The following is a 20,781-nucleotide window of genomic DNA, read 5'->3' as shown; positions in this document are numbered from 1 at the left end:
AGCCCTGTCCCTCCAGTCTTGGTAATTTGGTGCTTGAGGAGCACAAATGAAGGAACTTTTTGCAAATGAGAAAAGTTGAGAGATTTATCTGGGCTCCTGGACAGAGCAAGGGCTAAGCGAGTGCTCTGAATCGCTAGCTGACTCAGTCCCCTTTGTGGGGCTTTCTAGTCAGCAGCCCCTTTCCACTTTTAGCCTCAGAATCCTCCCCAGTTCACCTCTGCTCCTCACTCCCGCGCCCCCGGCCCTGGCAGGCTCTGTGTCAGCAGGACAGCTCTGAAGTTCTGGGATCAAAGCAAAGGTCAACATGAAGAAGGAGAGGGTCTCCACCACCACACCCTCCCAGGATCTCCAGAGACAGTAACAATAAACGGAACACAGATTCCCCAGGTCAAGTCTTAGGCAGGGAGAGGACAGGAGTGATACACACTCTAGCCTTTCCTGAGAAACAGCAGCATGGGATGTGCACACATACACGTTACCCCCTGAACTGCAAAGTAAACACGAGTGGGCAGGTGATTTGAGCTTAGAAGGCAGTTTAGATGGACAGTGGAGAACTGCGTTCTTCACTCCAGCTGAGAAGGAGAAATCCCAGGAGAAGGGACTGCTAAGGGAGAGCAAGATTCCACTCCCTTCCAAAGATCCCTTCTGGTCCAAGGTCTTGTGACCTTCCCAGTCAGCTGCTTTTGCTCTCTGCTGCCACTGGAAGGGTGAGAAGGTGAGAGGAGTCAGGGGTGGTCATGAACTCCAGGGTTCTGCCCTGGGCAGCTCCTCAACTTCTTTGAGAGACTGTTGCCGCTCAGCCCTAGGAGGCTCAGCTCGGAAGGTCCAAGGGCCCAGTCTTCTTTCCAGTCCCTGGAAGATGGGGTCCAACTAAGGCAAAGTCAGCAAAGGCAAAGTCAGTGATCAGGAAGGGCAGGATTGGGGGTCACTGCCTAGAAGGTGGGATCCTGTATTCTTCGGAAGATAGCTGGGAAATTCTTTCCTCCATTGCGTAGAACTTTCTTCCCCTCCTCGGTCGAGGTGCCCAGATGTCCCACAATGGGATCTTCACTCTGGGAGAAGGAAGGGTTCAATAAGTCCTTGCCCTGGTCCCCAGACACCCATCCCATCCTCCTGGCATTAAGCTAGATTCAAAGCATACAGAACCACTCTGGAAAGGACCTTTCCAGAAATCTTTGCAATTTCCCTTAGGCCCCCTACTTACCAGCTCCTCCAGAGGCACGCGCTCAAACAGGGGGTGCCCTTCAAAATGGGTGCACATCCAGTCATGTAGCTCCAGCACATCAGTTATGGTGTATACCAGCCCCTGCACGGCAAAGTCACCCTAGATGGGGGGCTGCATGCAACTGAGCAGCAGGATCACGGGGGTGGTGGTGAGTCCTAAATGCACCCCCACTGAATTCTTAGTGGAAGGTCCCTTATTAGGTCCCTGACCCCATCCTCCCTCCCACTCTCGACTCACCCCAACTCTCAGCACGTAGGCGTATTCTGCCAGCAGCGTGGGACTGATGATTCGCCACTTGTGCTTTGTCCGCTTGAAATGTGGGTCAGGGAAGAGGAAGAACATCTTTGTCAGCTGTGAGACAGACGTGCACCAACAGGATTGTGAGAGCCTGGCCTCCATGCCCCACCTGCTTACCAGCCTAACCCATGGGTGCCCCTCCCCACCTGGCCCTTGCGGAAGAAGTTAGGAAGGTGTTTCATGGCATTGCTACGGAGACAGGCGATGTTCTGGAAACCACCTCCAGGAGCCGCTCGTAGGGCCCGAATCCGGTCTTGCACATAATCTGAGACTTTCACCCGGATCTCCAGACCCAGAATCAGCGTGTCTGGGAACAGCGGTGACAGTTCCACTGGTCACAGAAATAGGAATGGAATCATCAACCTCATACTTGCAGGATATTCAAAGGAGTCAACACAGGAAAGGAAGCCTCAATCTGCAATTACCAAAATCAATAATGACAAGTGTGGCAAGAGAGCTACCTGTATGGATGGCTCTGTGCTGTAGGAGTGGGCTGGGGGAGACCCAAAAAAAGTCACCAGGACTGGAAGTGGGAGGGCCTGGGAATACATGTATCTTTGCATGTGCTTTAAAGTCTTCACAGTGTTTTCACACATGTCTCATTTAATCCTCATTACATTCTGTGGTAAATTGCAAAGATGAGAAAACTGAGGGTCAGAAACGCCCGAAGTCACAGAGCTAAGAAGAGGTAGAATCAGAACTTGAACCATGGTTTTCCGCCACCAAGTACCATGAGCTTCCTCTCTGTCATGCTGTTATTTCTATGGAAGATCTAAAAACAGAGAAGTCGGTCCAGCATGTATGGCTGGGACAATACAGACAACACAAGAGAAATTAGAAAATATGAACATGGAGAAGGAATGAGTTCTGGTGAGGAAGGGGGGAGGGGGAGGGGTGGTGGTGGAATCCCTGAGAAAGACAGTTCAGGATCACTGGCCACAGCGACTAATCTCTGACGCTTGTGCTGACCAGCTCACTGACCCGGCACCTGGCAGGTGAAATGGCTCACGTAGGGACTGGGGCCAGGGGCAGGGCCAGACAAGACAACCCAATTTCTAAGAGGCTTTGAGGCAGCCCCCTCCCTTCTCCAGGGCAAAGGCCACAGACCCAGAGTGGAGGGAAAGTGGAGGTTCTCCACACTGATGTCACAGCACCAATGTCTGGTCCGAAGGGGAAAGGCCAACTATGCCCCCGCCCCAAACCTGCTGAGTTGGCAGAACCTAGGCGTTGCCTCTCCTTGCTCCAGAGAAAGGGCCAGAGTGTTACCTAACAGGCCGCCATAGCCACAGCCTATGTCTGCAAACTCCACTTGGGCTTCAGCTCTCTTTTCTTTCTTATCTTTTGGGTCATCGTGGCTCTGATTTTGAGTCAGTGGAGCAAAGAACTCTGGGTATAGCTCAGACCAATCCATGTCCTCTGGCTTCACAGGGCTATTGGAGAGAAGACGTGAGAAACATGAGAAGGTTGGTCATACCATTGCAGAAGCAGTACTGTGTGTGTGGGTGGATGGGTGAGGGTGGGAGATGGATGAGAGAAGGGTTTCTCAAAAATTCTGTCAGAGCGGGCCCTTTGGCCTCTAGGAAGCACAATGGAAACCACCCTTAACCTCCCAGTGTGAATCATAGGCCTATCAAGTGGCCCATTATTGCTGATCTGCCTGTCTCCATTTCCAGGGTTGATGTGACTCTGGCTGCGCGGCTCTCCTTTCTGGGGCTCAAGTTCCCCTTGTCCCAGAGACTGGCTTCCTAAGGCATAGGGACTTTGCTTTGTTGAAGTTCTCTGCGGGAAGAGGATGGAGTAAGGTGTGGGCAGATTGTGTATAAGTTTGTCTTCTTTTTTTTTTTTTGCGGTACGCGGGCCTCTCACTGTTGTGGCCTCTCCCATTGCGGAGCACAGGCTCCGGACGCGCAGGCTCAGCGGCCATGGCTCACGGGCCCAGCCGCTCCGCGGCATGTGGGATCTTCCCGGACCGGGGCACGAACCCGTGTCCCCTGCATCGGCAGGCGGACTCTCAACCACTGCGCCACCAGGGAAGCCCTGTCTTCTTTTAAAATTAATTTTTATTGGAGTATAGTTGATTTACAATGTTGTGTAAGTTTCTGCTGTACAGCAAAGTGAATCAGTTATACATATACATATATCCACTCTTTTTTAGATTCTTTCCCCATATAGGTCATTACAGAGTATCGAGTAGAGTTCCCTGTGCTATACAGTAGGCTCTTATTAGTTACCTACTTCATATATATAGTAGTGCATATGTCAATCCTAATCTCCCAATTAATCCCTCCCCCCAAGTTTGTCTTTTTTTAAATCCCACAGATGAAACTGAAAGATGGAAACGACATTCGGCCTCCATTACTCTAGTCTCGGTAACAATTTCTTTCTCTTCCCAGACTTGCAACCCTACCCAGCCTTCGGCCAGAACGCCACGCCCCCTCCCAACCCGCCAACTCCGCCCTCTGCCCAATCTCCCAGACCCACCCTCCGCAAACTGACGTCACCCAGCTGATCCTCCCGAGCCTACCCTAAACCCTCCAACCGTCGCAGCACAATCGCTTTTCCCGGCTACTCTGAGAATTCTGCCCTACTCTCCCTCCCCCGCTCGCCCCTGCCCTGCTCACTCACTAGCGCAACGTATGGTCCGCCATGGGGTTGGAGTGAGCCCGCTGCCGATAGTAGCGCTTCTGAGGCTGAGGGGCCTCGGCTCCTGCTGCGGCGTCCCCAGTCTCTGTTCCCGCCATGATCCCCAGCCCGGGTTTATCCACCGAACCCACGTGGACCACGACCGAGGCTGAGGGCGCACGAGAATGACGCACTAAGGCACGTAGTGAGCAGAGCCCACCCCTTAAAGCTCCAGGAGTGAATTCTAATGGTGAATTCTAATGGGCTGGGCAGGGAGGAACGCAGAGGGGCCGCGCGGGAGGGCGCCTCCGGGCCGCTGGTCTTTAACTGGGCTGGCAAGGCCAGACCCCACCCAGCCTCTTTCCTTAGCCTGCTTCTGTTTGGTCTGGGTTACCACCCCGGTTGCAGGCCCCCGTGCACCCCGCAGGTGAGAGGGGTCCAGGGACCCCGCTTCCTACGGTGAGTTAATCCTCCCTCCTCTCCCCTTCTCCCGCTCTCCGAGCAGTCGACCGGGTCTGACCCCCGTGGTGCGGCGTGAGTCCCATCGTGTGTGCGCTGGGGACCGGAGCTAGGGAGGCAACTCCTCATTCCATCTCCAGGAAGTCAAACTGGAGGAAGGAGGGCAAACTCGGGGAGGCGGGGCTCGGTGCCACTGGGCAGCCGAGACGGCCCGCGGTCCTCAACCCCCACGCCGCTTCAGATCCGGGATCCGAGCGCTGGCCGGCGACCCGGCACTCTCGCGGCCAGATGGCGGATCCCCGCCCAGATCCTGAATCAGAGCCCGAATCCGTGTTCCCACGGGAGGTCAGACTCTTCGCCGACTCCTACTCGAAGAAAAGCCGGTTCTATTTCTGTGGTCACGTGCTGAGCATCACGGAGAACTTCGGGTCCCGCCTCGGGGTGGCAGCGCACGTGTGGGACGCGGTGAGGAGTGAGCGGCCCTGGGCTAGGGTCCGCGGAAGTTCAGACCCCGGACTCTCGCTTTCCCATATGGAGCCAATCCCCGCTGCAGTCTTATCTTTTCTCTCTTTTCTCCCATAGGCTCTAAGCCTGTGCAACTATTTCGAGAGTCAGAATGTGGATTTCCGAGGCAAGAAAGTGATCGAACTGGGCGCTGGGACGGGCATCGTGGGTATCTTGGCAGCGCTGCAGGGTGCGTGAGCTTTGCGGTGGGAGGGGGTGCGGGGGAGGACGGGGATGTGGAGAAGTTGTCACTTCCTGTATTCTTGGGAGAGGGGAATGGTTTAGAATCAGCCTAGTCCCTTTTTTCTAACTTTTTTCGTGTGTGTGCCCCTACTTGCTCCTGTGTGCCAGACAGCGCTGATTGGCTGTCAGAGCACCCAAGGTGGTTAATTTGGGGGCAAGGAATAAAAATCGGGCAGGCCTTAGTAGAAGGAGTTTTTCCTACCTTTTTGCTCTTTGTGATTTCATGGATATTTACAAGGAAAAATCTCCTTTGCTTTATATATGGTCTTCTGTCAAAATGCATATATGGGTATATCCTGTAGGGGGAGCAATTTGCAGGTATTAAACCTCATGAGTACTTTATGACTTCATTGTGAATATATTTTTGATTCTTTAGGATTTCATTGCTTGGGAGGAACAAGCTTATGAGTTTCTGAGGGTTAGGGTGTGTTTTGTGGGAAGTGGGGTAGGAATTAGGCACTGCAGACTTGGGAAAGGAAAAGGTAAGGAAAATTTTGCTCCATTTTTGTCAACCAAAAACTACAAAGGAAACGGTTCCTTAGTTTATAATCTAACGGGCAGGCAAAACTTCACACCGAAAACGTTCCTTTAAAAACACTTATGATGTCATCTCCCTAGGAATGCAAATTAACATGTCCTTGTTCATAGGGACATAACACGAAACACATTCAGGGAAGTCTTCCCAGAGGCAGGCACTCTTTCTTCTATTCATCCAGCCAACATGTATTTGGAGTCCCCTATGTGCCAAGAATCATGCTAGGTATTGGGATACAACAATGAGTAAGATAGATTTCCTCTCCCCAAGGAGTTTATGGTCTAGTGGTGAAGATGGGGAAAGATGTTACTGGATGAGAACTATGGCGAGGTATGTGCAGAGCCAGTGGACATGCTCTGGCCGTGTCTCCCTTGACTCTCTGGGAACCCATCAGGGAGAAGCTCTGTCAGATGAGGAATATGAACATAGCAGGCTCAGAAAGAACAGAGGGAGTGTCAACAGCAGCTTTCCATGAAGGAATGGGTGGATGAGAAGTGGGCAGATATGCTAAAATGGGAGAAAAATGGGTGTAATATGGATGGAAACATCTTTCACTTGCTCCCAGACTGGCTTCTCCTTCTTTTGCTCCCTATTCTGCTGCCAAGTCGGAAATCTGGGTGTCATTCTCATCTGTTGCCCTCTCCACTCTCATCCTGGCAATCAGTGAGTCCTTTGGGTCATATGAACTTAATACTTCCCGAGTTCTCTATTCCTCTTCCCTCCATCTCTAGCTCAGGCCACTGCCATCTTTTCCCTGGATTTTCACAAGTGTCTTCGAGCTTCCCTATGGGGAAGTTTGGCTTGCCCAAACTAGATCTTGTGCTCTTCCGCCACCAAACCTGTTTCTCCCTCAGCCTTCCCCATCTCAGTGAATCAAATTACCATCCACCCAGTGGGACATCTAGACCCACAATTGACACGTTCCTTTTTCTCACCCCCAACTCCATTATCCAAGTCGGACGGATTTATCTCCTAATAATCTCTTGAATCTCCTGTTTTTCCATCCACACTGATGGCTCCCCAGTCCTTGTCACCATCACTTGCCTAGAAGGCTACAATTAGTCAAAATGGTCTTCCTGCTTCTACCCCTTGCCCACACCTAGACCTCTGCCCATTCCACCCGACTGGCAGAGTGATCTTTCGGCATCTCTTGCCCATCTTTCAATGGCTTCTTGCTGCTTTCAGGATAGAACTAACCCCTTTGGCATGGCCTCCAAGGCCCTGCGTCTCCCTCTAGCCTCTTTCTCTGCCTCTCCCTCTCCCTCTTGTACTCCTTGTGCTACCTAGTGCCCTCCTATCAGTTCCTCAAGCCTATCTCGATGTCCCCTTCCTTGGAGCCTTCACACTGGCTGCACTCTATGTCTGGAACCCTTGTACCACCTGGTTAATGCATATGCCTTCTTCAGCGCTCAGCTCAAACATCACTACCAAGGGAAAGCCTCCTGGACACTCCCACCCGCAGGCCCTCCTAGTATAATATACAACTGTGTTGACTGGTTTTATTTTATTTATTTATTTTGGCTGCTCCTCGCAGCATGCAAGATCTTCGTTCCCCAACCCGTGACCCCTGCAGTGGAAGCACAGAGTCCTAACCACTGGACCGCCAGGGAAGTCCCTGGTTTCATTTTAAATTTGTTGTCACTATCCTCAGATGCGTCCTTAAGCGCTGCCCAGCTAGCCTCTTACCCTGCCCTCACCCACTTATTCTTCTGCTCTCCTAAACATCGTTTCTTATCTTTTTGCCCTTCAAACTTCCAAATGTCTCCTCAGCTGATGACTTTGTTTCCTAGCTCTTCTGATCGCTTCTGTTTTCTCATAGCAGATATCCACATGTTCTTATCACAGCATCTCTTCCCCAGCTGTGTCTGTGTCTGTCTGCACTGCCTTCTCTCCTGTTACCATGGCAGACGTGCTGTGCTCCTAGTTAAGGTCAAGTGTGTGTCATGAGACCCCAAACCTTCTCATCTACCTAAAGACATTGTTCCTGCAAACACCCTGCTCCACCACCTCTCCTGCATTATCCGTTTTCCCTTCTCTCGGGATCATTCCATATGTGTGTTTGTGTGTATTATGCACCTAAATAGGCTGTAATGTCTCCTATCAGAGAAAACTCTTGATCCCACACATCCCTCCAGTTCCCACTCCATTTCTCTGCTCTGCTTTATGACAAAACTCAAAAGAGTTAATGCTCATTGTCATTCCTCTCTTCCTATTGTTTCCTCAATTCCATTCTAGATTCTACCCCCCTCCCCAGCCCAGCCTGCCCCCTCCACTCCAGTTGCTCCAGAAAGGCTGTGAGCCTCACTTCTGACTCCATGTTGTTAAGTACAAGAGTCAGTTATGAGCCCACCTTACTGGACTTGGCAGTGTTTGTCTCTCCCTCCTTTGGCTTCCAGGGCACCCACCTCGCTGGCATTTGTTCCATTCTCCTTTGTTGGTTCCTGTTCTTCTTCACAACTGAAAGTCTGAGCGTGCCAGGGTTCAGGAGCTGTCCTCTGACCCCTCCCCTTTTCTGTCTACACTCACTTCCAAGCAGTTCCGTCACCTCGTGGCTTTAAATGCCCTTTCCATGCTGATGACTCTATGACTCTCCCATTTGTATCTCGAGATTTGTTTGTGTAATCAGCTACCTACTCGATATATTCCTGTGGTTGTCTGATGTACATCTCAAGCTTAATGTGCCCAGAAATACACTCATGATTTTCCTGTCCATACCTGTTCCTCCTGCAGCCTTCCTCACCTAAATAAATTACGACTTAGTCTTCTAGTTGGTCAGGCCAAATATCTTGGAGCCATCCTCAACCTCCCGCTCCCAGTGTTTTGTATCTAATCTGTCAGCAAATCCTCTTGACTGTACCTTCAAAATATATTCAGCATCTGACCCATTTCCTAGACATTGCTGCCCTGCCTAGAATCTGGCCCTACTATTATTTCTCTCACTTACTCTGCTCCAGCTACTGGCCTTCCTGCTGGTCCTTAGACTTGCCAGGCACACTCCTGCCTCACGGTCTTTACACTTGCTAGTCCCTCATTTGGTACATCTTAACCTGAGAGACCCACAGAGTTTGCTCCATCACTTCCTACAGGTCTTTACTCAAACATAATCTGCTCCATGAGGCTTTCCCTAACTACCCAATTTAAAATGACATTCCTGCCCTGTCCCTCAAGCAGTTCTTATCCTCCTTCCCTGCTTAATGCTTCAGCGTAGCATTTATTACCATCTGACTTACAGTGTGTTTTGTTTGTCTCATTTTGTTTGTTGTTGTAGGTCTCTTGCCACTAGACTGTAAGCCCCGGGAGCAGAGGGATTTTGTCTGATTGGTTCACTGCTGTATTCTCAGCACCTGGCATAGAGGCACATAATGAATATTAATGAATGAATTCTGAGTATTTTCTCTTTCTGTAATAATCACCATGATCGTGATTAAATAGTTTTGCATTACCTCATTTGTCTCTACCTCTATAACAGAACTCAAGGGAGGCCAAGGTTTTGTTTTACTCATGCCTGTACCCCCAGAACTTAGTAGATGTTCAATAAATATATTTACTGCATGAACGAAGCTTTCTGAAGTCCTAATCTAATCATCTTCACCCTCTGCTTCTGCCCTTAAAACCTATTGCTCTCGGGATCAAGCCTGAATCTCCTTAGCATGTCATAATCATTTTCCTCTGTACTCTCCTGTTTTGACACTTTTCTCTTCCCTTCCACATCCTCTGAGATCCAGCCTTCCTTGAATACAGTGTGCTCTCTCCCAACCAGGCCTTTGTACTCTCTGATCTCTGCTTGGGAAGCTCCACTTGACTAACTCCTCCTTGTCCTTTAAGGCTTGCTGAGGTTATGTCTTCTGGGAAGCTTTCCAGATCCATGAGGGCTGGTTTGTGTCAGTAAGGGGTGGGTGTGCAGCCCACCTCCAGCTTAGTCCTGCCCAGGCTTCTGCTGACATCTAATTGTCGTGTGTTGGGCAGAGAGGTTGAAGATTAGCTTAGAGAGAATGTTGATGTTGTAGAATGTAGAGTAATGAGATGGCTGAGGTTGAGGTTAGGGCAACTAAAATTCAAAGTGTGGACTTTGGGCTGTCCAAACATTATCCTCTAAGCCCTGAGGTCCCTGCACCTTCTGGGCAGGAGCCGAAACCCCTTGGTTGGTCCCTCTGACTTGCATTTCTCCTCCTTCCTCTCTCTCAGGGGGGGATGTTACCATCACTGACCTGCCCCTGGTCCTAGAACAGATCCAGGGCAACGTCCAGGCCAATGTGCCGGCTGGAGGCCGGGCCCAGGTCCGCGCCTTGTCCTGGGGGATTGACCAGCATGTCTTTCCTGGAGACTATGACCTGGTGCTGGGGGCTGATATCGTGTATCTGGAGCCCACCTTCCCACTGCTGCTGGGGACCCTCCAACACCTGTGCGGGCCCCATGGCACCATCTATCTGGCTTCCAAGATGAGAGAGGAGCACGGGACAGAGAGCTTCTTTCAGCATCTCCTGCCCCAGCATTTCCAACTGGAGCTGGCCAAGCGGGATGAGAATGAGAATGTTAACATCTATAGGGCCAGGCACAGGGGACCAAGACCTGCTTGATGTCACCCTTCTGCTCCTCTGAACGCCTTGTTCTAATGAAGGAACTGCCATATGTCCAGAGCCGTAAACATAAGGACCAAAAACGATGGATTTCCCTTGCCTCTGTCTTTCCTCCTTCCCTTTTTGTTTCCTGAGATACTCTTGGGCAGGTGCAGGGAAGTGCTATGTGCTAGGAATACTAGAGCCCTAGCTGTACCGGGCTAGAGTGCAAAGGAAATTCCCAGTTCCTGTTCTCAGCAGTGGAAGATGGGAGGGTATCCAGGATTTTACGGGAAGGGGAGGTAAGTGGGATGTGTGAACAGTGGCTGCAGAGAGACAGTCATGATCCCATCTAGTCCTGCTGTTGTCTTTTTATACAGAATGGATTTTTTTTTTCCAGATTCTACTGGAATTTTTTAAAAAGGAAAATAGGGCTTCTCTGGTGGCGCAATGGTTGAGAGTCCGCCTGCCGATGCAGGGGACGCGGGTTCGTGCCCCCGGTCCAGGAAGGTCCCACATGCCGCGGAGCGGCTGGGCTCGTGAGCCATGGCCGCTGGGCCTGCGCGTCCCGAGCCTGTATTCCGCAGCGGGAGAGGCCACAGCAGTGAGAGGCCCGCGTACAGCAAAAGAAAAAAAAAAAAAAAGGAAAATAAATAAGCATTAAAGATCTCTTCTGCATCCAGAGAACTCGGGCTTTTACTGGGGGGCTGGGAAGCAAGAAAACTCCGACCACCCACTTCTTGCTTCTAGAGATAGTCTGGAGGAACCATGGCTCTAACTGGGTTAAGTCCTCCCAGCCCGGAAGTTGGGGATAGGCAGCAGAGCTGTCCTTTGGACCATAGCTCCTTCACTCTTTCTGGAGTTGGACCCCTGATCACTAAGTACCAGGTTCTCTTTGATTTTTCTTTAGGTTTCCAGTCCCTATCAGTCCTTCCTTCCTAATGTGTTTTGCCTTCACCTCTTTTCTCCTCCCACTGTGGGGCCTCTGATAGGGGCTCTCCTGACTTACTCCTTGGGCCACACATCACCTCCTGGGGCCTCCTGGCCTCCATTCACTCCCCTTCAAACCATTTTGTAAACTCTGGTGATCATCCAAAATCAGCTCTGATTAGCTTCTGCTGCTGCCCAACAGGAGCAAGAATAAGCTCTTCTGCTTGGTACTCAGTGTGTCCCGTGTGATCCCAAATTATCCTGCTACTTCATTTCCTACTGGTCTCCTACATGTATGGCAACCTCTGGCCAAATTACAAAAGTTCTACTCTTTGTTCCCTAAATCCACACCAAGATTCCCTGGCTTCTTCCTTCATTCTTTTTGATGATTCCCTGCCTGGAAGGGCTATTTCTACCTCTCAAACTCTTCATTATTCTTAGCTTCTCTCCTGAAGAAAGCTTTTCCTGAGCCTCCTGTTTGAATGTGATTTCTTTCTCCCTTGAGACGCTTTAACTAACTGTTCGTCTTGTGAGGCTTACCTTGTCTCGTGTGATCATTTGTCTGCTCCCTATTTTCTCACCATTAGATTACCTTGGAGGGCAGGGCTATGGTTCCTGGCACACAGTTGGTGTTCATCAAATATTTTTGTTCGTTCAACAAATATTTACTCCTCCTCCCTGTGTGACCTTGGCCAAACTTCTGAACCTCACCCAACTACCTCACAAGTTTGTCATGAGTCATAAATGGATAATGAATATGAAGTACATTGGAAATAAACATGAAGTGTTACCACGTGTCTTGTATTGTTATTTTGTGACACTTCTGTCTCATGCTTTCTGTTATTTTACCTGCGGGGGGTAATTCCCTTGTGAAATGTAGTCTCAATACGCCAAGTAGAGGAGGCGAATGCACCCCCCGGACAGCAGGTGGCGCCATCTCCTCTTGGCGCGTTCCGGTGGAGAGTTTTGGCCGCGCCGCTACGCCGTAGGCCCGTGGCCTCACGGGTGCGGCAACAGCGTACGGCCCCCGGAAAGATGTCGCTGCTGCGCTCGCTGCGCTCACTGCGCCTCTGTTTGGTCGCGCGGGCCGGGAGCTGCCCAGTGAGTGCTCTTGGTCCTGGCCCCGTTCTACCTTCCTTGCAGGTCTCCCGTGCGCCGGGCACGCTCACTCCCCTTCCGCTGGCTGCGTTCGGCTCCATCTCCCCCTTCCCCGCACCTCAGTCCCTCTTCATGGTGCAGCGTCCGGGCGCTGCCTTTCCCCCACCCCCGGGTCTGTCTCTACTAAGGTCGCCTCCCGGCCGACGTGCTCCCACCCCACGAGTTCCTTGCTGCTTCCTGCTTCTCATGCTTTCTTACTCCCTCCAGGTGGGGCCCCTTCTGCTTCAGTCGCCCCAGCCGTGGCATACATTTCACGCTGGGCCCTGGCTGTCCTCCTCGGCTTCCAGCAAGGAGCTCCTCATGAAGCTGCGGCGGAGAACGGGCTACTCCTTTGTAAACTGCAAGAAGGCTCTGGAGACTTGTGGCGGGGATCTCAAACAGGTGTGGGAGAGGAAGTAGAGGGGAGCAGGCGCGGGGGTGGGAGTGGGGTACTGGGGCCCGACCCCAGTGCGTTTGGGAGGTCGCGTAGAAGTCAGATCTGCTGCCCAGTGATCCATAACGATAGAGTCCTAGATAGGATTCTGACTTCAATGACAGTCTCACCCATTGACTCTTACCTATTTCGAAGCAATTGACTCAGGGTCGCAGGGCTAAGAAACTATTCCATGCAAGGCTGCTATGAGGTTTCCTGCTGCTTGGGGCTGAAAGGGCTCGTGGGAGCTTTGGAGTCAGACCGACGACTAAGACCCAAATCGTGGTATCCTCACACTAATCCTGTGACCTTGGACACCTTACTTAATATTTCAGAGTTGCATTGGTTTTTTTTATATAAAGAAAATAGTACTATCTTCCCCATAGAGTTGTTGTGAAGATTAAACTTATTCAAAACACCAGGCACAATGCCCACTGTTTGTCATTTAGTGGTAGGCTGCCAATAAATGATAGATTAGTTTCTCTTGTAGGGCTGAGGGGAAGGAGAAAGAACTGGGGAACCTGAGGTATTTTAGAGCCCCATTCTGTTCTAAATTCTGTGCCTTTGTCATCTGCCTTTTATCTTTTTTATTTATAGGCAGAGAGCTGGCTCCACAAACAGGCCCAGAAGGAGGGCTGGAGTAAAGCTGCCAGGCTCCATGGCAGGAAGACCAAAGAAGGTCTGATTGGGCTGCTGCAGGAAGGAAACACGACTGTGTTAGTAGAGGTGAGTTGTCAGAGTTCCAGATGCCAGGAACAGCTGTCCCTTGGGTGTAGGCTTTGTGGTAGACCCTTTGCATTCTTAAAGAAGAGGTGTTTGAGAACCATAAAAGCTAGTTAGAATTAAGCCCGTGAGACCGCAGTTACTAGCTATGGATTCATTTAAGTATAGAAATGCACAGGTTGTGGGTGAGAAAAGGCCTAGTAGTGTAGACTGTTATTCCTAAATGTGAGTCAATTGTGGCCTTACACCTCGTCACTGATTGTTTCCTGGAATAGTTAGATTTTAAAGCTAGGAATTAGACTAATTAGATGATGAACAGCAAGCAGCTGTTTTAGAGGAGGTTTAGTGGAGGTTTTAGAGGAGGTTTAGCCCAGCTGGTGAAGAATCAGGTGTGGATTAGTCTAGAGCGAGAGAAGAGATAAACAAGCTGATAAAAGTGGTTTGGCATTGGAGGAGCCTAGGGAATGAGGCGATTATGGCATGTGCCACAGGCAGGTGGTGAACTTGTAGTGAATCCTTTGGGGGACGTTATGGAACCGTCCTGTGAATGCACAGGTTATTGCTAACTCATTGGCACAGCAGGAATCACTTCATTGAGTTTCTGGCCTCAAGCTAGTAGAGGAACTGTGGATTTAATCTTAGAGACATTTATTTCTGTTTTGTTGCGTCTGCTGCCTGTATTACCAATACCTTGCTTTAAGGCATTTTTGGAGACTATTAGTAAACAGCTTATACAGCAACATCAATTTCTTCCCACAGGTGAACTGTGAGACAGATTTTGTTTCCAGAAATTTAAAATTTCAACAATTGGTCCAGCAAGTAGCCCTGGGAACCCTGTTGCATTGTCAGAGCCTAAAGGATCAACTGTCTACATATAGTAAAGTGAGTTTGGGGGTTGTCTCCAACATGCTGGATTTGTTCCTCCCCTCTTAGGGTCTTTGCTATTCCATTTTTTCAGACATTCTCATGTCGCACTTCCTCATTTTTATGTTTCTGCTTAAATGTTATCTCTCTGGAGAGGAGTACCTTCCTCCTATTGCTCTATCCCCTTATTTTGCTTCATTTAAAATTTGTTGTTATAGTTCTTATATATTACGTTTTAATTTATTTATTTCTCGTTTGCCTTCCCCAATAGAATGTAAGCTTCATAAGGCAGGAGATTTGTCTTTTCACTAGTGTGTCTCTGGTGCATGAGGAGTGGGCCGAGCGCTTGCTAGGGGCTCTGTTGAATGAATGAATGAATGCCAGTGCAATACAGTCCATAAATCAGGTGAAGCTTTGTGTTCAGAAATCTAGAATGGCCTGAGGAAAGGATTTCTAAATACAGATACTGGAGAAGGCACAATTTAGGAGACTAAGCATATTCTTATCTATAGAAGGATCAAGGAAGGAATTGTATCAGTACGCCTTTGATCCATCCTTATGGCCAAGGCAAAAATGAACCAACTACTCACAACAATTTTTTTGTTTAGTACCACCCTTTTCCTTCTGTTTATCTTTCTTTTGAGATCTTGTGGTAAATGTTAATTATTACTGCCATTAAATAGTCATATTACATGGAAAACTATGTTGAGATTATTTTTTAGAATTGTACTGAATAGATGAGTCACTTGAAGTAGAAATTCTAATCTTGACTTTGCCAGTAGCTGTTTGTAACCCTGAGCTATTCACTTACTTTACTGTGTCTCTGTTTCATTATCTGTAACAAGGGACTTTGGTCCCTTTTAGCTTTATTAATTTTTTCCTTTTGGGCTTTATCTTTTTAAAACTTTTATTTTGAAGAAAATTCAAATTTGCAGAAAAGTTGCCAGTATTCTACAGTAAACTAGAGAGTAAATTTATCTAGATTCACCATTTGTTAACATTTTGCCTTATTTACTTTATCACTTTTTATATTCATATTATCGTCATTCCTATTGTTTTTTTTATCCTTTTGGGAGTATGTTGCGGACATTAGAACCCTTTATCCCTTCAGCATGTATCTCCTAAAAACAAGGACATTTTCCTATATAACCACAGTACAGTGATCACATTCAGGAATTTTAACATTGATACAATATTTTTATTTAGATAATATACAATATACATTCCGTTTTTGGCAACTAGCAGTTTTTCTTGTGATCCAGGATCCAGTCCAGTAGCATGTGTTGCAATTAGTTGCCATGTCAGTTTGGTTTCCTTTCTTTGTTCCTCAGCCTTTCTTTGTCTTTCATTACATTGACATTTTTGAAGGGTACAGGACAGTTGTGTAGAATGTCGTTCAATTTGGGTTCAACTGATGTTTCTTCATACTTAGAATATGGATTTTTATAAGAATCTTAAATAAATTACCCTCTGTTTTTCTCAGAACATCACATCAGGAGGCACAGGGTGTTAGGACTGTGGTCTTGTTATTGATGGTGCTAATTTTGATCTCTTGGTTAAGGTAGTATCTGCCAGGTTTCTCCACTCTAAACTTACCATGTTCCTTTTTTGTAACTAGTAAGTAATCTGTATGGGAGATTTTTTTGAGACTGTGTAGACATCCAGTTCCTCAAAAAACTTGTGCCTAAAAGTTTTAGCATCCCTTGATGATTCTTGTCAGGACCAGTTGTTACTGTGATAGTTGCATAATGGTTATTTTTCTAACCCTTATAGTTTCTTTCACATGGGTTAGTTTTATTAGGTGGCATTCTATTGTAATAAGGAGATATCTCCTTCTCCCTTTATTTAGGGATTTACTTAGTAGCAACACTGACTCATAGATTCTTTTTTTATACAATTCATTATACAATCCATTAGTCTTTTTCTTTTTTAAAAAAAAATATATATATTTATTTATTTATTTTCGGCTGCGTTGGGTCTTTGTTGCTGCACGCGGGTCCATTCGTCATTTTAATGCTCAAATTATCCCCGGATTTGGCAAGTTTAAGCCAAGCCTATGCAAGCTGGCTCCATTGTCTTTTTGGTATGGCCTTATTATTTTCTGACTATTTCCGTACTTTTTGGCATAACAGAGTATTCTGGGTTTATGTCATACTTTCCTTGCCCCAGCCATGGGATTGGCAACTTCTCCAAGGGGTCCTGATCCTTTCTGGTGGGGGAATGGTTTTTAGAAACCAAGATCTGGGCAGCATTAGGTATGCTTAATTCTACTGAGATGTCATTGCTGCTCTGCTCTTTCAGCAGAGCTAGGAAATGTGTGTGTGTGTGTACGTTTCGGTTCTAATCTTGCACCACAGGCTTCTTTCTTTTCTTCCCCCTTTCTGTATTTGTACCTTCCTTCTCTCATAGTGAATACACTGGCGTCTAGCAATTTCAGTATGTTTGCTTATTTACTCTCTGTAGGGTACACACTTTGTTTCAGAGTTACTACCCCTGACCGCTGCAAATAACAAACCTACTAAGGAGTTCAGGATTTCTTTGATGTTCTTTTTGTCCTTACTTTGAAGTTATGTGGCCAAAGGATTGTATCGAAAGTAACTTGGATTAGTTTTTTTCCCCCTTTTGAGATTGTGTTATTCCCTTGAAATACAGTTAGAATCTCTGTTTCTGTTTAGTCAGTGTTTGTTTTCACCCGCAATCCTTGTTAATTTAATTTTATTTTTGTGGTTTGTTTTGTTTTGTTTTGTTTTTTTGCGGTATGTGGGCCTCTCACTGTTGTGGCCTCTCCCGTTGCGGAGCACAGGCTCCGGACATGCAGGCCCAGCGGCCATGGCTCACGGGCCCAGCCGCTCTGCAGCATGTGGGAACTTCCCGGACTGGGGCACGAACCCATGTACCCTGCATTGGCAGGCAGACTCTCAACCACTGCGCCACCAGGGAAGCCCCTAATTTTATTTTTGAATATGTAAAACATTAACAAGGTTCTGGAAGTTAAAACTCTCCTCCCCCCTCCCCCAGCCACATACACAAGTCTTACTTCCCTCCTCTCCCTTCCACCCCATTCCTGTCCACTCCTGTGGATAACCATCTCCACTAATTTCAGGTTATCCTTTTTGCAAAAATAAGCATATTTACACAAATATTTATTACACAAGTGTTGGTATAATATGTATGTATTCTTTTAATTTGCTTTTTTCACTTAATATATCCTGGAAATACTCCATAGCAGCTCATGGAGACCATCTTTTTTTCTCTCTCTTTTTCCAGCTGCATAGTATTCCATTTTGTGACAGTACTGTGGTTTATTCAGCCAGACTCTGCCTGTTTGGACATTTAGACTTCCCAGTATTTTACGATTAGAAATAATTGCTCAATGAATAACTTTGTGCCTATGTACTTTTGTATTGTTGGAAGTGTATTAGAGTAAATTTCTAGAAATAGGATTGCAGGGTCAAAGGATAAAAGTGTATGTAGTTTTTTTTTGTTTTGTTTTTTTATTTTATTTATTTTTTTAAAAGTGTATGTAGTTTTGTTAGCTATTGTCCAATTCCCTGCCATTGGATTTGCACCATTTTTCATTCCTACCAACAATCTACAAACCTTTTAGTTTCAACATTTTATGATTGTATGAAAATATTGTTTCTGATTTCTAGGAAACTGCATTCTAAGAAGTTAGGCCAGAGATTGGGATGGCATTGGGGGTGGAGCGCTTAGCAATTTTTAACGTTCTTGGCTTAATGAAAACAATGTCTATTTATACTTAGTTGTCTTAAATCATTTTCTGAGAAATAGACTATATTTTTGCTTAGTCTCTTGGTAATTTTAATTACACAGACTGACTCGTGTTCATTTTCTTTGTGCACTTAGGGCTTCTTGAATTCCTCTGAGCTCTCTGAACTTCCAGCTGGGCGTGAGAGAGAAGGCTGTCTCAGGGATCAGCTGGCCTTAGCAATTGGTGAGTATTTGTAAGGATCTGGAAACGGGAGATTGATAACTGGATCTCCTGGTATCTTTGGTATTCCTCCAAGTCTAGATCAAGAATTACAAGGTCAAGTTCCTTCAAGGGTCTGATAATCTGATTGCGAGAGGTGGGTTGTGTGTTAGATATTAGTGAGCAGTGGACACCCTGAAAAGCTCACACTCTGCTGAAGAAAACCATTACCAAGCCACCTGTTATTACTTTGAGGGAAATGGGATCCCAGTGTCATCAGAATTTTTAAATTCCTTTAAAAGAATTTGGATTTGTATGAAAAAAAATTTAGTGTCTAGCTGTTTGCAACTACTTAAAATTAGTAGGCATCACTGTGCTGACCAAACAAAGCATGTCTTTAGGCAGAGATGGCCTTTTGATCTCCGGTTGACTACCTCTCTGTACACTATGAAGGAAATAGTCCGTCAGAGGTCATTTCATCTTCTTTATGAAGGGATCCAGGAGTATTTCAGGGCATCATGTTTAGGAATTTGTCCTCTCTTAAAAAAAAAATCTGATCCTGAATTTGTGAAGGTACATTCTTTCAGAACCACTGGCTATAGGAGCCGTATCTGGATCATTGGCAGTGGGAGTAGTAGGGATTTTGCCTTCTTCGTACATGTCCTTGATGGAAGGAGGGAGGTACGGCTGGGGTTGGAGCTTGCTGGGAATTTACTGCTCATCTGATGTTTCCAGTCAGGACATCAATTCTGTTTTTATCAGGTCATCTTGAAGTATGTATGATGTTTCAGTGAGTCATGGTTGAAAAACTAGATAGACAGCCGTGTATGGAACTTATTAAGAAATTCTGGAAGAATTGGGTGTTTCAGCCTTGCCAGTTTCTGGGAATTAACTATTGGGTAGATGCTTTGAGCTGTTTTAAGATTCCTTTTGGTTTCTGGATACTTCCCTTTTATGACTTTTAGTTATAACAATGGCTAATTCAGGGATATTTACCCAGACCCCTGTGTCTATTCTCCTACCCCTACCTACCTTTTGGCTTCTTTGGACTTGTGTTAGAGGGGATAGCATCCTAGAATCTGTTTTTGGTTCTTATAAATAACTCTGAAAATATTATCTTTTAATTTTTGATGAGGGGAAGCTGAAACCACCATATGACACAGGGCTTTGGATTTTCTGGGGCTTTTAGTTTTGGACTTTTTCCTGTTACAATGGATGATCAGGAGTTGTCTGTGTCAGTTATAGTGGTTTTTGGGAGGGATGGTGATTTGGTGGGGAAAAAACACAATTGGTTTGGAGTCAGATCTGAGGGGGTTATTTTTGTTTTTTTTGTTTTTTTAAAGATTTTTTTTTGATATGGATCATTTTTAAAGTCTTTATTGAATTTGTTACAGTATTGCTTCTGTTTGACTTTTTTTTTTTTTTTTTTTGCGGTACGCGGGCCTCTCACTGTCGTGGCCTCTCCCATTGCGGAGCACAGGCTCCGGACGCGCAGGCTCAGCGGCCATGGCTCACGGGCCCAGCCGCTCCGCGGCATGTGGGATCTTCCTGGACCGGGGCACGAACCCGTGTCCCCTGCATCGGCAGGCGGACTCTCAACCACTGTGCCACCAGGGAAGCCCTGTTTGACATTTTTGTTTTTTGGCTACGAGGCATGTGGGATCTTAGCTCCCCGACCAGGGATTGAACCTGCACCCCCTGCATTGGAAGGCGAAGTCTTAACCACTGGACCTCCAGGGAAGTCCCTAGATCTGAGTTTTAATTCCAGCTCTGCCGTACATTAGCTCTGTAGCCTTCGGCAGCTTCCTTAAGCTCTCTAAGCCTGAGTTTAAGGTAGTGATGATAGCCAGATTGGAGCACTCACTATGTGCAGATACTGTAATAAGTTCTTTTACACATCTTATTTATTTCTCCCAATAACCCTGTTTTCAGGTTATTTAAGTGGCATCCTCTCCATTTTACAGAAGAGAAAATGAAGGCTTGATGAATTAGTAAATGGGGTTATATCATTAAGTTACTTGCCTAAGGTCGAAGCCAGTGAGAGGCAGAACTGAGACCCGCGCCCAGAATATGTGTGACACCAGAGCCTGTGTTTCTGAATACCAGCATGGCGCCTAGTTGGTGTTCACTCCATTTCTCCCACCCTCTCCCCCCACACCCCTTTTCCTGTTTACGCTGAAAATGGTATCTCTCCCTCTGTGGCACATCCACGGTGTGAATGCGGAGGACCGTCTCCCAGACTTGGCTGCTTCTGTGCATATTTTGGTACTACCACGAGCATCATATTCTGGAAGTGTGTTTTTTGTTTTTGCTCTCTCACAG

The 20,781-nt window shown here is 47.1% G+C and overlaps 3 protein-coding genes across 17 annotated transcripts in view; 2 read left to right on the top strand and 1 right to left on the bottom strand.

The window, feature by feature from the left end:
* Positions 1-56: 56 nt before the first annotated feature.
* Positions 57-4,836, bottom strand: METTL1 (methyltransferase 1, tRNA methylguanosine). 3 transcript variants are annotated; one of them, XM_019952540.3, is made up of 7 exons: positions 4,665-4,836; positions 4,148-4,313; positions 2,789-2,952; positions 1,669-1,853; positions 1,463-1,576; positions 1,205-1,306; positions 57-1,052 (listed from the first exon to the last, which is right to left on the bottom strand). In XM_019952540.3, exons 1-7 carry the CDS (start codon positions 4,687-4,689, stop codon positions 933-935), a joined length of 876 nt encoding a protein of 291 aa, XP_019808099.1. In that variant the 5' UTR covers positions 4,690-4,836; the 3' UTR covers positions 57-932. The 3 variants fall into 3 exon arrangements, with proteins under 3 accessions (XP_019808099.1, XP_019808100.1, XP_019808102.1); XM_019952541.3 differs by having other exon boundaries at positions 1,463-1,534; XM_019952543.3 differs by lacking the exon at positions 4,148-4,313 and having other exon boundaries at positions 4,665-4,777.
* On the top strand, positions 4,366-12,162 carry EEF1AKMT3 (EEF1A lysine methyltransferase 3). Its single transcript, XM_033866380.2, has 4 exons — positions 4,366-4,603; positions 4,744-5,068; positions 5,186-5,297; positions 10,071-12,162. The coding sequence occupies exons 1-4, from the start codon at positions 4,392-4,394 to the stop codon at positions 10,460-10,462; spliced, it is 1,041 nt and encodes a 346-aa protein (XP_033722271.1). The 5' UTR covers positions 4,366-4,391; the 3' UTR covers positions 10,463-12,162.
* A 121-nt stretch (positions 12,163-12,283) lies between these two features.
* Positions 12,284-20,781, top strand: part of TSFM (Ts translation elongation factor, mitochondrial) — a 37,272-nt gene continuing 28,774 nt past the window's right edge. For 6 of the 13 annotated variants that reach the window (XR_004528920.1, XR_012324330.1, XR_012324329.1 and 3 more), the window contains exons 1-5: positions 12,339-12,472; positions 12,737-12,910; positions 13,539-13,667; positions 14,424-14,546; positions 18,396-18,483. Coding sequence is in view for 7 of the 13 variants with exons in the window: in XM_073788441.1 (XP_073644542.1) it covers positions 12,407-12,472; positions 12,737-12,910; positions 13,539-13,667; positions 14,424-14,546; positions 18,396-18,483 (580 nt within the window). In the remaining 6 variants the exon portion in view is untranslated. Of the gene's footprint in view, positions 12,473-12,736; positions 12,911-13,538; positions 13,668-14,423; positions 14,547-18,395; positions 18,484-20,391; positions 20,774-20,781 lie in introns of those variants that run through there. The other 7 variants (XR_004528923.1, XM_019952539.2, XM_073788442.1 and 4 more) reach the window with 4 other exon arrangements.

This window comes from Tursiops truncatus, chromosome 11 (assembly GCF_011762595.2).
Source record: "Tursiops truncatus isolate mTurTru1 chromosome 11, mTurTru1.mat.Y, whole genome shotgun sequence".
NCBI lineage: Eukaryota > Metazoa > Chordata > Mammalia > Artiodactyla > Delphinidae > Tursiops > Tursiops truncatus.
Note: the sequence above shows the minus strand (reverse complement) of the source record. Positions and strands in the feature narration are given on the sequence as shown.